Source organism: Rhinolophus sinicus, linkage group LG05 (assembly GCF_036562045.2).
Source record: "Rhinolophus sinicus isolate RSC01 linkage group LG05, ASM3656204v1, whole genome shotgun sequence".
In the NCBI taxonomy this organism is placed as follows: Eukaryota; Metazoa; Chordata; class Mammalia; order Chiroptera; family Rhinolophidae; genus Rhinolophus; species Rhinolophus sinicus.
The window spans coordinates 26,014,564-26,028,381 of record NC_133755.1 but is presented as its reverse complement, the minus strand read 5'-3'; the positions used below and the strand labels follow the sequence as shown (position 1 = coordinate 26,028,381).

The 13,818-nt window shown below is 39.0% G+C and overlaps 1 protein-coding gene across 2 annotated transcripts in view; it reads left to right on the top strand.

The window, feature by feature from the left end:
• DHX57 (DExH-box helicase 57) overlaps window positions 1-7,244 on the top strand; it is a 55,445-nt gene extending 48,201 nt beyond the window's left edge. For both annotated transcript variants that reach the window (XM_019742371.2, XM_019742361.2), the window contains exons 22-24: window positions 91-225; window positions 3,048-3,248; window positions 5,201-7,244. In XM_019742371.2, the coding sequence (XP_019597930.2) occupies window positions 91-225; window positions 3,048-3,248; window positions 5,201-5,344 (480 nt within the window). In that variant the 3' untranslated portion in view covers window positions 5,345-7,244. The remainder of the gene's footprint in view (window positions 1-90; window positions 226-3,047; window positions 3,249-5,200) is intronic.
• The last annotated feature ends 6,574 nt before the right edge of the window (window positions 7,245-13,818 follow it).

Genomic DNA, 13,818 nt, shown 5'->3' with positions numbered 1-13,818 from the left:
TCCAACAAGACTGGTTTTGTGCCAAGGGATACACCCTGCAATGGAAATGTACATATTATATATCGATTTTTACAAATACCTATTGTTCAGGTGAAAAGCCCAGAAGGGAAGTTTCAGAAGACTAGTACCGGAGCTGTCAGAATGCAACCAAAATCAGATGAGCTGAAGTTTGTCACCAAGAACGATAGATATGTGCACATTCACCCTTCATCAGTGAACTATCAGGTCAGAATGATGGGGTGTACTTATATTTGCATGTCACAGGTCCTGGGGTGAGAAGCACCGTCCCTTAAATTCAGCCAAACCTTGATCTACCACTTGCTGTCCGCAGCCCACCACTGACCTAGGAAAGGTTGAGTAAGCATAAACAGACGGGAAATTGGACTATTTCTAGAAAAGACTTTCCATTTCAATAAAATTCTATTGGGTACAAAACAATGTTCAAGCCTGCTTTCAGATGTAAAACTGTTTCTTTGCATCACTGAATCTGTGCCTTAGAAGGCAACGACCCACGCTTGCTCATCCCACTTCCTCAGCTCTCTTTCCTCCTTCAGGCTCCAGCTTGAGGCTGCTGCCTCCTCCACTCCACTCACCTCACCCCAAGTCCCAAGTAGCCTCCTAGTTGTGAAAGCCAGTGGGCACCCATGGTCCTCACCACACTTGACTCATGTGGTATTTGACATTGCGGACTTGCCTTCCTCTTAAAACTATCTTTGATGTTTTTGCTTCTAAAATATCAATTTCTTCTATGTCTCTGATCATCCCCCTCTGTCTTCTTCATTAGCTTCTCTCTTTGTGCTGAAATAGTAGTTCTGTCCCTAGTCCTTACTTTCTCACCGTAGTGTACGTACTCTTCCTGAACCACTGGAGTACGTTGTGGTTCTAACTGCCACCTACATGCTGACACAGACTCCCAAATCTCTCTCCAGTCCTGGGGTTTTCTCTGAGATGGATGCCTTGCTGTCACCTCACTCAAAAGCTGAAAAGTCAAACTCATTATCTCCCAATTCACTCTTGTCTTTCTGCGTTCCCTGTCTTGGGAGTGGCACCATTCAAATCACAACCCTGGAGTCACAGAGACCCTGCTTCTTTTCTCCTTCCTCCAGTTGGTCACCAGGTCCCAACAATTCTACCTTTTTGGCAGATTTGCCTACTCCTGTCCCCACTGCCATTTCCTCAGTTCAAACCCCAAACATCTATCTCTTACCTGAAGTACTGTTCTGGTGCTTTCTCTCTCCCACCTTTTACGCTACTACCAGAATTCTTTGCAAAACATGCATTTGGTCATGTCATTTCCGTGCTTAAAACTCTTCGTATATGGAGTCTGCTGCAAACTCTCATATGACCCTTAGCATCAGGCCCCTTCTTACTCCATGTCCCCCTCCCCACCAGCTCCCCTCCTCTGTCATTCTGTGTGCTCTAGCAATACCAGACTACCAACAGTGTCCCCAAATGCCATGACATAGGACACTATTCTCTGTACATGGAATGACATTCTCATTCCCCAGCAGGCTGCTACCTGCCCTTCAGACTTCCATTAAATATCACTTCCCCATTGTCCATCTCCCCCTAAGTTGCTCTTTACTTCTGTTCCACCATCATATAGTGTGCATTTGTCTACTATTGCACTTATCACATTATTTTATGGTTTATAATATGTCTCCTTCATGGAATTGTGAAATTCCTGAACGGGAACTGAATCTTATTCATTTTACATTCTTGATGTCTAGCATACTATCTGGCTGAAAGCAGATGCTCAGTGACGCTTTCAGGAGAAATGAAGGAGAAAAAGAGGAAAGAATGGAGGAAGAGAGTTTAAAGTGTTCGATCTCATCAGCCCCTGGAACTACTGAGTGAAATGTCAGCAAAGAATGAAAGGGATCCGCTTAAGCTCAGAAGAGCTTGAGGACCAGGGGTCATCTGCCCTCTCAGCTGTATGTGTACTTAGGAACCAGAGGCCTGCGTTTGCTCCAGTCCTCCTCCTGAGTTTACTGGGACGCTCATGCAATGAACCCTGGTCATTCATGCATCCATTCAGTGTCTCCGAGCACCTCCTCTGTTGTAGGCTGTGGAGGACAGCGGATGAGCTAGATAGACAAGGTCTCTGCCCTCGGAGCATACAATCTAGTGAGGCAGACAGGCAAGAAATAATTAAACAAACAGTCTCAGGTTGGTGACAATTGCTGTGAAGAAAAATAAAACAGAGAAGGGGGATGGAGAGTGACAGGAGACGGGCTGTTTTACATAGAATGGTCAGGAAAGAACTCTGAGGAGAAAACAACTGAGCAAATCTTAAATGCAGTGGTGGGCAAACCATGCAGATATCTAAAGAGAGAACATTCTAGCAGAGGAAATAAGTGCAATGACAGGAGCACATTTGGTTTGTTCCAAAAGATGCAAGAAGGCGGCCAGTGCAAATAGAGGGGGGTGATAAGGGGTGAGAGTGGCAGATGAGTTGGGACAAGCAGGCAGGGGTCAGGTCGTGTAGGACCTTGTAAGCCATGGTAAGGAGTTGAGATTTTAAAAGATCTCTGTGGCTGCTGTGTGGAAAAGAGACTGTAAAGATGCAAAAAGAGAAGCAGGGCAAGTCCTTGGGAAGCTACTGCAGTGGCCTGTATGAGATGATGATGGTTTGTACAAGATGGTAGCTGTAGAAGTGGTGAGAATGTGTCAGTTCATTAGTATTTTGAAAACAGAGCTAACAGGACTTAGGATGACATAGATGGAGTGAGGGAAAAGGAGCAGTCAAGGATGACTCCTAATTTGGGGCTTGAGTGAATGAGTGTCCTTTACTGAGATGGTGAGCACTGCAAGGAGGGGAATCCAGAATTCCTCTTGAACAGGAGAAGTTGGAGGTGCTCATTAGATGCCCAGGTGGAGACATCAAGTAGGCAGTAGCATGTACAAGTCTGGTGCTCGGGAAAGGTACAGGCTGGAGATGATTTTATAAGTCATTGGACAGGTGGTATTGAAATCCATGGGACTGGAGGAGGTCCCCTTCTGTTGTCAGTGAAATCACTGTCATCATCTGAGGTTTTATGTTCCAGGTGAGACACTTTGACAGCCCCTACCTGGTGTACCACGAGAAGATCAAAACTAGTCGGGTGTTCATCCGAGACTGCAGCGTGGTATCTGTGTACCCACTGGTCTTGTTTGGAGGAGGCCAAGTGAATGTGCAGCTTCAAAGGGGAGAATTTGTTGTCTCCTTGGATGATGGTTGGATCCGTTTTGCAGCCGCTTCCCATCAGGTAAGGATTAACAGGTCTGTCCTATGAGGCTCAGGCCCTGAGGGGCTTTGATAATATGAAGTATAGGGCATTCCTTCAATGAACAAGGACCACAGAGAGCTGATCATGAGTGAATGATGGAAGTGAAGGCATTAAGATGTACAAATTGGTAGTTACAAAATAGTCATGGGGATGTAAAGTACAGTATAGGGAATAGTCAGTAATACGGTAATAACTATGTATAGTGCCCGGTGGGCATTAGACTTATCAGGGGATCACTTCATAAATTATATAAATGTCTAACCATTACGCTGTACACCTGAACCTAATACAAAATAATACTGAATATCAGCTACAATTGAGAAATTAAAAATAAATTGTTTTTAAAGAGCGAATGATCCACAGTGGGACACTGAGAAAGACAGGCTGACGTGAGGCCGGCATGGAGCCAAAGACTCCCAGGCAGCGTACTGGGAAGGGGCTGGTGTGAAAGATTCAGGATAGAAGCAGTGAGTGAGGTGTTGGATCTTCCTAATTGTTATATAAGTAACACGTGTTTACCACAGAAAAATCAAACAATAGAGATGAGCAAAAATAAAATCACCCTGATTCTGCCATTTCATTAAAAAAATGATAATGGGTCTGAATCTTTTTATTCTCAGGTCTCAATTATTCACTATATGGAGTGTGTAGAAAACATTTAAGGGGGAGTAGATGTTTAAGAAATAAAAGTTCATTTTAATACTTACATCTGTTAGAAATCTTATGGTGCAAGAAGCAGAAGCACCAACTCAAACATTAAAGGTAATTTATTGGTGTATTTAACTGTAGTCAAGTCTAAAGCAGTATAGTCTAATAGAAATATGTGAGCCATCCATGTAATTGTGATTTTTCTAGTAGCCACATTAAAAAAAAGTAAAAACAAGCAGGCAAAATTAATCTGAATATATTTTATTTACTCTAATATATCTAATAGGTTTTCATTTCAACACATAATCAATATAAAAATTTGTTGAGATATTTTACATTCTTTTTTCATACTAAGTCTTCAAAATTTGGTGTATTTGACACTCACAGCACATCCCAATTTGGACCATTTCATGAGGTCGTCAGGTTAGCTACAGGTGACTAGTGACCGCCATACTGGACAGTATAGATCAAGAAGGCCAGGCAAGGTGGATTTAAGTCAGCAGCTCAACATGACAAGAGCCTGACTGACCTTGCAGTAGCTGCAGTAGCTCCAGGCCTCCCATCTGTCCAGAAGGGGAGACAGAAACATTCTTTTCCAAAAGCTCCATCAAACCGCCTCTCCTAAACCAAGTCTGTGGGCAAAGGAATGTCAGGCCTAGATTACCTGAGTCATTCATCATGGCAAGGCTCAGATCCTGAGCCTGTTTGATTTCAGTCAGGGTCCAAACTGCACTGTTGCCGAACAGTGGTGGCGGGGCAAACAGATGGGGGAAGACATCGACAGTGACACTACAACATCAGCATACGCCAAATGCCGTAAAAATGTGGAGCTGTTTTTTCCCACGAAAACATAAAATGTATCCCAAGCTAAAGAGATTTTTCAGTTTGATTAATATCCACCATTTTTAACTTTCCATTTTCCTGCTTCTGCTCTTAGAGCAAATTGTGAAAGTTGACCAGGCTTTAATATGGAGAACACTACATAAAAGCCATTCTCCCCGATTTAATCATTTCTTTAAATGAGATGTGATAGAGGAGCCTTTATATAATGGATCCCATTTAGTATGTTACAGAGCTGACACTGATGAATGTTCATATAGTTGCATTAAGAAATTTTAGAAGCACTTTTAGAATGAAAATGTGTTTAGTTGCCCACCCCCCACTGGAGTTAAAATTAATACCAGCAATCTAGAATAATGATAATCATAGTTGGGGCATTTCCTTTAATAATCCTTCTTCCCCTGTTGGTCCAACCACTGCTTACATTGCAACTTTCATTTTAGGTGGCAGAATTAGTAAAGGAACTTCGCTGCGAACTTGACCAGCTCCTCCAGGACAAGATAAAAAACCCGAGCATAGATCTGTGTACCTGTCCTCGAGGGTCCCGGATCATCAGCACGATTGTGAAGCTTGTCACCACGCAATAAAAACCAGTCTTAAGAGAGTGCTTGCTCCTCACCTGCTTCTTGTTCACCTGGGAAATAACAGCAGCACCTCTACCTCGAACCAGAGCTCCGTGCTGGGGCTGGCCCCAGTGAAGGGGCCCAGGGCACGCACTGCTGAGTCGGCTGGGCACCACATACCCTTCGGGAAAGTTTCCAGACTAAGTATTGCCAACAAAGCAGTAGGCACTCCCGGCACAATTTGGAGTGTCGATGTGAGACAGTCTAAAAATCAGCTTGCCTGTCTGTTCCCTGTGACCGTCCTGGAATGAATGAAATTCACCTGATAACACAAAAGGGAATGTTTAATACAATTCTGTTTTAATCTATATTATTTTTCTCCTGCTTTTTACTGGGGTGAGATAGGGGCATGAGGAGAAATACTGATTGTTTTTTCTGTCATACAGGCTCAACTGAGAGAAGTCAGAACAGAAAAAGAAAAAAAAAAATCATGTGAGCAAGAAAAATTAAAATTTTATTTCAGGCTTTTGGCTACAGAGTAAGCTTGATTTGTGAGGGATTTTTATTTTTATTCATTCAAGGTAAGCCTAAAAAAAACTTAATGAGCTCTTATTTGTTATTAAAATGCAAACTGGTCTTATCCATAACACTCTTATTCTTGAAAGCAGAACAATCCAGGTGTTTTTATTCTCCCTTAGGTTTTCCATGTAGAAATCTTTCTCTTACCCAGATCTAATGGCCACGTTTCACATTACCCAAAAGGGAATTTTAATGGTTTTCTCAGAGCAGAGTTGGCATGGTTGGGATAGAAAAGGTTGCCATGCTAGTATAAGATTCATAATCGTAAAAATACCTTCCATGAGACTGCTTCTTTTCAGTCACCACTTAGGTAATGGGGCACTAGCATTTTGAAAAAAAAGTAAATACATTTACCTTTTTTCTGGACATTTATGAGTGTGGCCAGGAAGAATCCCAGAGAGCTGAGTGTAAAAAATATTCTTGTGTTTGTCTAGGCATCAGGTAGAGTCACTACAAGTTTCATACTTAAAGATAGAATTCAGACTAATCAAGAAAAACCACCTCAGTGAAGGTGTTCACTTTTTAAGGTAATATTTTAGTTTAGTTTCCAGGAAACCTAGACTACCCAAAATGGTCATCTTCAGGTGTATTAAGCTTCAGTGCACTTGAAGAGCTTAGACTCGAAGCATAATTTTTAAAAGCTATTAATGCCTGTCATCCCTTCGAATAAACATACAAATGCATAGCCCGTACAGTATCCACATCCTGACTTGCTGTTGAAACAAAGATCACTTTACAGAAGTGATTAGGCTGGGACGTTAGGAGAGGTGAAGGAGAAAGCTGCACTAACCCTCTACAAAGTTTTTTAAACCAGTGTTGACTCTCGGTGCTATAGTGGAGTTCATGCTGCCCTGCTAGAGCCAGATGCCCAAGTGGACCTGCATCTTTTAACCCAAGTTTGCAGAGCATACGGCTCGGAGCTAGTTAACAACAGAGCTTTCCATTCAGAATACTGAGAAATTGCTCCCCTCAGGGAAGGCATTCTTGGGCTGGTTACTTGCAGCCACATACAAATGCACAAATCCTATCATTTCCTAGATGTGCCAGAATGTGAGAAAGGTTGGGACACCTTGACTGAAGACACGGAATAAGAAAATCCTCATTCAAAAACTAAAACTCCTTAAGCTCATTAAAATGGTGAAATAAGAAATGAAGTAAGGTTACTCCTTTGTGATGAAAGATCAAAATGCAGTAGAGTATTTCAAGGTGAAACTGGATTTCTAAGCCCCAATAAGATGGACACTTTTAATGTTAATTTTGTGGAGAACTCTGTAAATATTTTCTTAAATATTTTACTGGAAGCTAGTTAGGGAACAATATCAATAAAGTACTTGCTACAAAATTAGTCTCCACCAGTGTTTTGTACTATGTCTAACTGGGAAGTTTTCGGGAAATTAGAATAGCTAAACATTCTTATAGAGGTGGTCGTAGGTGCACAAAGCATTAGCTTTGTCTTCTTCCCCCTTGACTTCATATCTGAATATTACCCCTCAAACGCCCGTACTGAACTTTGGTCTTAATCCTCCCATTCTATTATCTGAACAGTTTAAATACTATATCAAAGCACATAGCCTATCGATCTGTAAGCATATGGTAATGTTCTTTTTTGCAGTGGTTTAAATATGTCCCTATGAGGTTATAAAATAAGATCTTGTGAAAGTACTTTGTAAAATTAAAATACAATAAATGTAAGCAAATTAGGACCGAGGGTGTGGTTTGCAGATTTGCCCAGGCGGGCTTTGTGGGGACTACACTCTGTTGTGTTCTCTCGGTGACTAGGTCGAGAGCTGGTGAGTTCAGGCTTCACACTCTGAGGGCGACTTGTAGGTGTCTCCCAGTTGCCACGTAAATAGTGGATTCTTGAGACAATATATTTGCATGCCATTATTATGTTTGAGTAAGCCTAAGCAGATAAGCTGGCTCTTTCCTCCTAAATCACACTAGAATTAAACATAATTCATAGGGCTTTATTTTTGCCCAAATGAAGTGGGGAAAGTTTGCTTAAAATATTTAGCCAGTTAGTAAATATAAGGTGAGCTGTTTTCAGAAGTTTGATCTTGATCGTGAGTCTGTGTCAATATTCCAGTGCCTCAGGTTGAAACAACATAGAAACAGCTAATAGAATTATTATGACAGCAGTAATTTCAGACTGTTCCAGAGTGACAGGCTTCTATATCTTTTAGTCTCACAAATGGAAAACTATGCAGTGACTATAAACAGTTAACCACAATGAACCATTAACATGGAAATACTTTTTTTTCATTAGTTTCAGGTGCACAAAGCAATGTACTAGTTAGACATTTATCATTTATATCCCTCACACAGTGACAACCCCCCTCCCCCCATCCACTACCCCTCTGACATCGCACACAGCCATTACATTTCCACTGGAGAGACTTTTTTCTTGCTATTTCTAAATTATCACCCCCAAAACTATATATCAAAGACATTGGTCTTAAATTTTAAGATTTGTAGCCAATCACTAATTCTTTAAAATCTTAGATATTTTAATAATTTATTTTATCACAGAGCAGAAAAAGAGTTGTTTTGGAGAAGCACTCATGCCCCATACAGGAACCATCAGGAAGGAGTGGAATCTGTTTCGTAAAGATGCAAGATAGCAACCCAAACATGAACTTGTTTCCCAGACAGTTTGGCCTCTTTGTGCCGCCTTTGCCTGATTGGGGCCCTCCCCGGGTCTACTCCTGAGTCAGTTCTAACCCAGCTAACTGGTGAGTAAGCCAGAACACACTCCCCCAGCGAGATAACAAGGAGGATGGCTTAGAATCATTTGACTGGAGTTTTTTTTACCTCTATTTCAACTTTTTAGGAAAGAAACAAATGGCAACAAAAGCCAGTATGAGGCATTTGTTTGAAAACGCAAGTTCCCCTCAGAAACTGAGCCCACTCCCGTAACTATCAACAATGAGGATCAGTGTTTAGGATGATGACCCTGACATATTACGAACACGGTATTGCTATGTGTGGTATAGGAACATATAATGAACGTTTTCAACAGAAGCATTTCAAACAGGGTCTTTAAAAATTATTGTTGTTCATGCAGAAAATGCAGTTACTGCTACCTCCTCCAACCTAGTACTGAAAGTGGCCTGAGGGAGTCAATTTTCCTTCCTGTTGAATGAATTTATAAAAAAGAGATTATCCATGGCTAATTTTTTCTATAAAAGTTAGATAGGATAACTTAGCCAAAAAGGCTCATTTACTTCCCAAGAGTCCCTTTTTAATAAGTTTTACCTCATTCCATCCTTGGGTTTCAAATATATTAGAACAAAAGTGCCTGCTAACCTTTCAAATAAGACTGTCCGTAGACGATGATTATAACAAATCCAGGATTTCATCATGGATAAAGGCTATAAAGCAGTGTCCTCATAGGAGAAAATGTAGCTTTTGTTTGTTTTAATGCGGTAGTTCTCAGCTGGGAGCTATTTTGCCCACTAGTGGACGTTGGGCAATATCTAAAGATGTTGTCACATTGAGGGGGAGAGCGGGTACCCCTGGCATCTAGTGGTTAGAAGCCACGGATGCTGCTAAATACCATATAATGCACAAGATAACCCCCAACAAAAAATCATCTAGTCCAAAATCAGTAGTGCAAAAGCAGAGAAAACCTGTTTAAACAAAATGAGATAAGTCTAGCCACTAGTTATTAGCCAAATATTAGTTATTAGCTGTTAGTCAAATATTAGGTTGGTGCAAAAGGAATTGCAGTTTGAAAGGTTAAAAATTGCAAAAACTGCAATTCCTTTTGCACCAACCTAATATATATTGTGCCCATTGTCTCTGAAAATGTAAATATACTTCAATCAATGAAAGCAAAATCTCTGCCAAATCAGCTCTAACAAACATATACTGTGTGAATAAGAGCTTATGAGTACATTGTATGTTACAAAAATTAGAGTACTTAAGAGTTGGAGAAAATTATGTGTACAAATGGGAAAAGCCATGCACAGATGGGTAGGAATATCTTTACTTTAAAAACATGTCCTACTATCCTATTTTGTTTTTTGTTTTTTAATCACTTATTTTGAAAATGTGAAAATAAGTTAAAACATGCCTTTTGAAGATGTGACTTGTATTGACACAAATACTGCTAACGTTTTCCACTTCAGAATTCAAGTTCTCACACTTAGGCCTACATTAAGATGACTAAAGTACACACACACAGACCCACACACACACACACACACACTTATCTTTGTGTTATCTTAACAGAGTCCAACCTAGTAGACTTTGGCCAATATGCTAAAACACAAATAGGAATAAAAAGGGGGGATGAGAATATATAGTTCTATAGGTATATGACTGCAAAATGTTTAAATTTGAAAAGAAGCCTCATTAGGAACTCTAATTTCTAGGCTTAATAGCTCTTCTCCTCTCGTTTGAACTGGAAAAAAATCTGTTTTAGGACTTATTAATAAGATTACCAGATTGAATGTCAAAGGTATGTTATGTTCTTTAGAAGACAGATGTCGTTACAGATCAGGGGCCATGCTATACAGTGGGGACTATCTCATATGAGGAGGAAACTAATCCACTGATTATAGACCTAGCACAAAACAATTCATAATTATAGACGTTTCTGTTAATGCCGCCCTTCTGTCTCTGAAATTCGCCTGTGCACTGTCCCATATAAATTCCAGCTGTCCCCATTATTTATAGCCCATAAATCTTTATACCATCCTTTTCTACATTAAGCTTGGCTAAGACTAGATTAATTGAAGCATGCAGTCTGATTAGTTAACAAGGAGGCCGACGGTCCATTTTATAACTAATGTGCTACATGTCTAGTTTGAGACCCATATTGGGAGTGCAGGAATTCCTCCCACATTTATGCTCATAATTTCAGTATAACCAACTTACTTTAGGGGTGGCCAGTTAACTCAGTTGGTTAGAGCGTGGTGCTGGTAGCACCAAGGTTGCCAGTTCGATCCCCACATGGGCCACCGTGAGCTGCGCCCTCCTTAAAACAAAAACAGCCAACTTACTTTAAACAGGTGCTATGTGCCAGTCACCCTAGGAACTCAAAATACAAAGATAAACGGACACAGGATAATAGAGAAATTAAGTTTACTTGAATAAATTCAACCAGGAACTTAATTTAGCCCGTGCAAGAGCCTTTGAAGGTTTTAAAAAGGACTGGATAACTGGATGTTGAAATTAAAAGGAAGGGTGCTAATGGCTTTGATCAAGCCTCTTAATTCTGCTTTTTAAGACTCTCATCTTGTTCAGCAATTAGGTGTGCTTTTATGAACCTTGTGAGCAAATTCTGCATATTACCAAAGAAGCTGTAGGGAATAAATTTATGGCCTACTCACCTCTTCAAAATGTATTTGAGTAATGTTAAGTATAGAAAAAGGAGCTCAAAAGTGTATGAAAAATGAGTTCAGCAAGACTGGGGGATACAAAATCAATATACAAAAATCAACTATTTCTACATATTAGCAATCGATAATTCAAAAATGAAATTAAGAAAACAATTCCGTTCACAAAGCATTAAAAATGCCTAGGAATAAATTTAACAAAAGAAATGTAAGACTTGTACATTAAAAACTATAAAACACTGTTGTAAGAAAATTAAAGATCTAAGTAATTGAAGAGCCATTCTAGTTCATGGAATGGGAGACTCAATTATTAAGATGACAACTCTCCTCAAGTTATCCATAGAGTTTACACAATCCCTGTCAAAGTCCCCCAGGCACTTTTTTCAGAAATTGACAGCCTCATCCAAAATTTATATGGAAATGAAAAGGAGCCAGACTAGTCAAACAATCTTTTAAAAGAACAAAGATGGAAGACTTACATGTATAGGTACCAAATTTTACTGTAAAGCTATAGTAATTAATACAGTGTGTTACTAACATAAGGATAGACATATAGATCAATGGAACACAACTGTAAGCCCAGGAATAAACTCTTAAATTATAACTGATTTTCAACAAAAGTGCCAAGGCAATTCAGTGAAGAAAGAAAAGTCTTTTCAACAAATGATACTGGAATAATTGGATATCCTCATGCAAAAAGATGAATTCAGACTCTTACCTCACACCACACATAAAAATTAATTCAAAATGGAACATATACCTAAGTTTAAGAGCTAATTAAAACTTTTAAAATAGAAAATATTTGTGACCTTGGGTTAGGCAATGAGTTCTTAGCTATGACACTGAAAGCATGATCTATAAAAAAAGTAATACTTTTGATAAATTGTAATTAATCAATTTTTTAAACTTATGCAGTCCAAAAACATCATAAAGAAAATACAAGACAACAGACTGGGAGAAGATATTTGCAAATCATATATCTGATAAAACACTTATATCTAGAATACACGTAAAGAACTCTTACAACTCAAGTAGATCACTCAATTATAAAAATGAGCAAAATCTTTGAGTCAACATTTCACCAGAGAGGATATGCAAATGGATCAATAAGCACATGAAAAGATGCTCAACATCATTAGCCAATATGGAAATGCAAATGAAAACCACAAGGAGATACTACTTCATAACCACTGGAACCCCACACAATAACAAGTGCTGCTAAGGATGCAGAGAAATTGAAAACCTCATCTATTGCTGATGAAGTGTAAAATGATGCAGCCACATTGGAAAATAGTTTGATAGTTTCTTTAAAAGTTAAACATAAATTTGTCATATAATTCAGCACTTCCACTCCTAGGTTTTTCACCCAAGAGAAATAAAAGTATATGTCCACACAAAGACTTATCACAAATGTTCACAGCCGCGTTATTCATTATAGCCCCAAACTGGAAACAATCCAAATATCCATCAACTGGTGAATGAATAAAATATATTCAAAATGGAATATTATTCAGTAATAAAAAGGAACCACTGGTACATGATACCTCGTGGATGAACTTCAAAAACATTATGCTAAGTAAAAGAAGCCAGACACAAAGACCACATATTGTATGATTCCATTTATGTGAAATGTACTGAAATATCTGTAGGCACAGAAAGTAGATTAGTGGTTGCCAGGGGTAGAGGGAGGGAATGGGAATTGACTGCAAATGAGATAAAGGATCTTGTGGGAAGATGGAAATGTTTTTAAAAATGGATTGTGATAATGGCTGCACAACTCTAACTTTACTAAAAAATCACTGAATTATATATTTAAAAGTGGATGGATTTTATGATGTTAATAATACCTCAATAAAGCTCTTTTTAAAAATACGTATGAAGATACCTTCAGTTACAAAAAGAAAAATAGTAACTACAGTGGAGAAACCTGACAGACACCACCTTAACCAAATAATCAGTTAACATCACCAGAAATGGGACAAATTAACATCATGTGCCTCCTGATAACAATATACTGAGGAAAATACATTATCATTCCCAGGATGTTCCTACCCAAAAAATGAGTCCTGAATTGAAAAATAAAAATCAGACAAACCCAAATTGAGAGCTATTCCACAAAATAACTGGCCTGTATTCAAAAATGTCAATGTCATGAATCAAAGAAAGACTGAGGAACTATTCCAGATTAAAGGAAACTAAAGGGACATGACAATTGAATGCAATACATGAGTCAAGAAAAAAACATTTTTTTTTGCTAAAAAGGACATTGAGATAACAGGTGAAATCTGGGTAAGGTCTGTATTAAATCATAGTACTACTACATCAATGTTAATTTCCTGATTTTGATGACTGTACTGTGGTCATTTAAGAGAATGTACTTTTTTCCATTGTGTTCACGATTTACTCTCAAACAGTTCAGGGGGGAGAATAAACACACACAGATACACATACACAGAAAATACAAATGTGGCAAAAGGGGAAATTTGCTGGGGGAAGGATGTATGGAAATTTTTTGTCCTGTTCTTGCAAATTTTCTGTAAATCTAACATGTCAAAAGAAGTTAAAAAGCATTACATG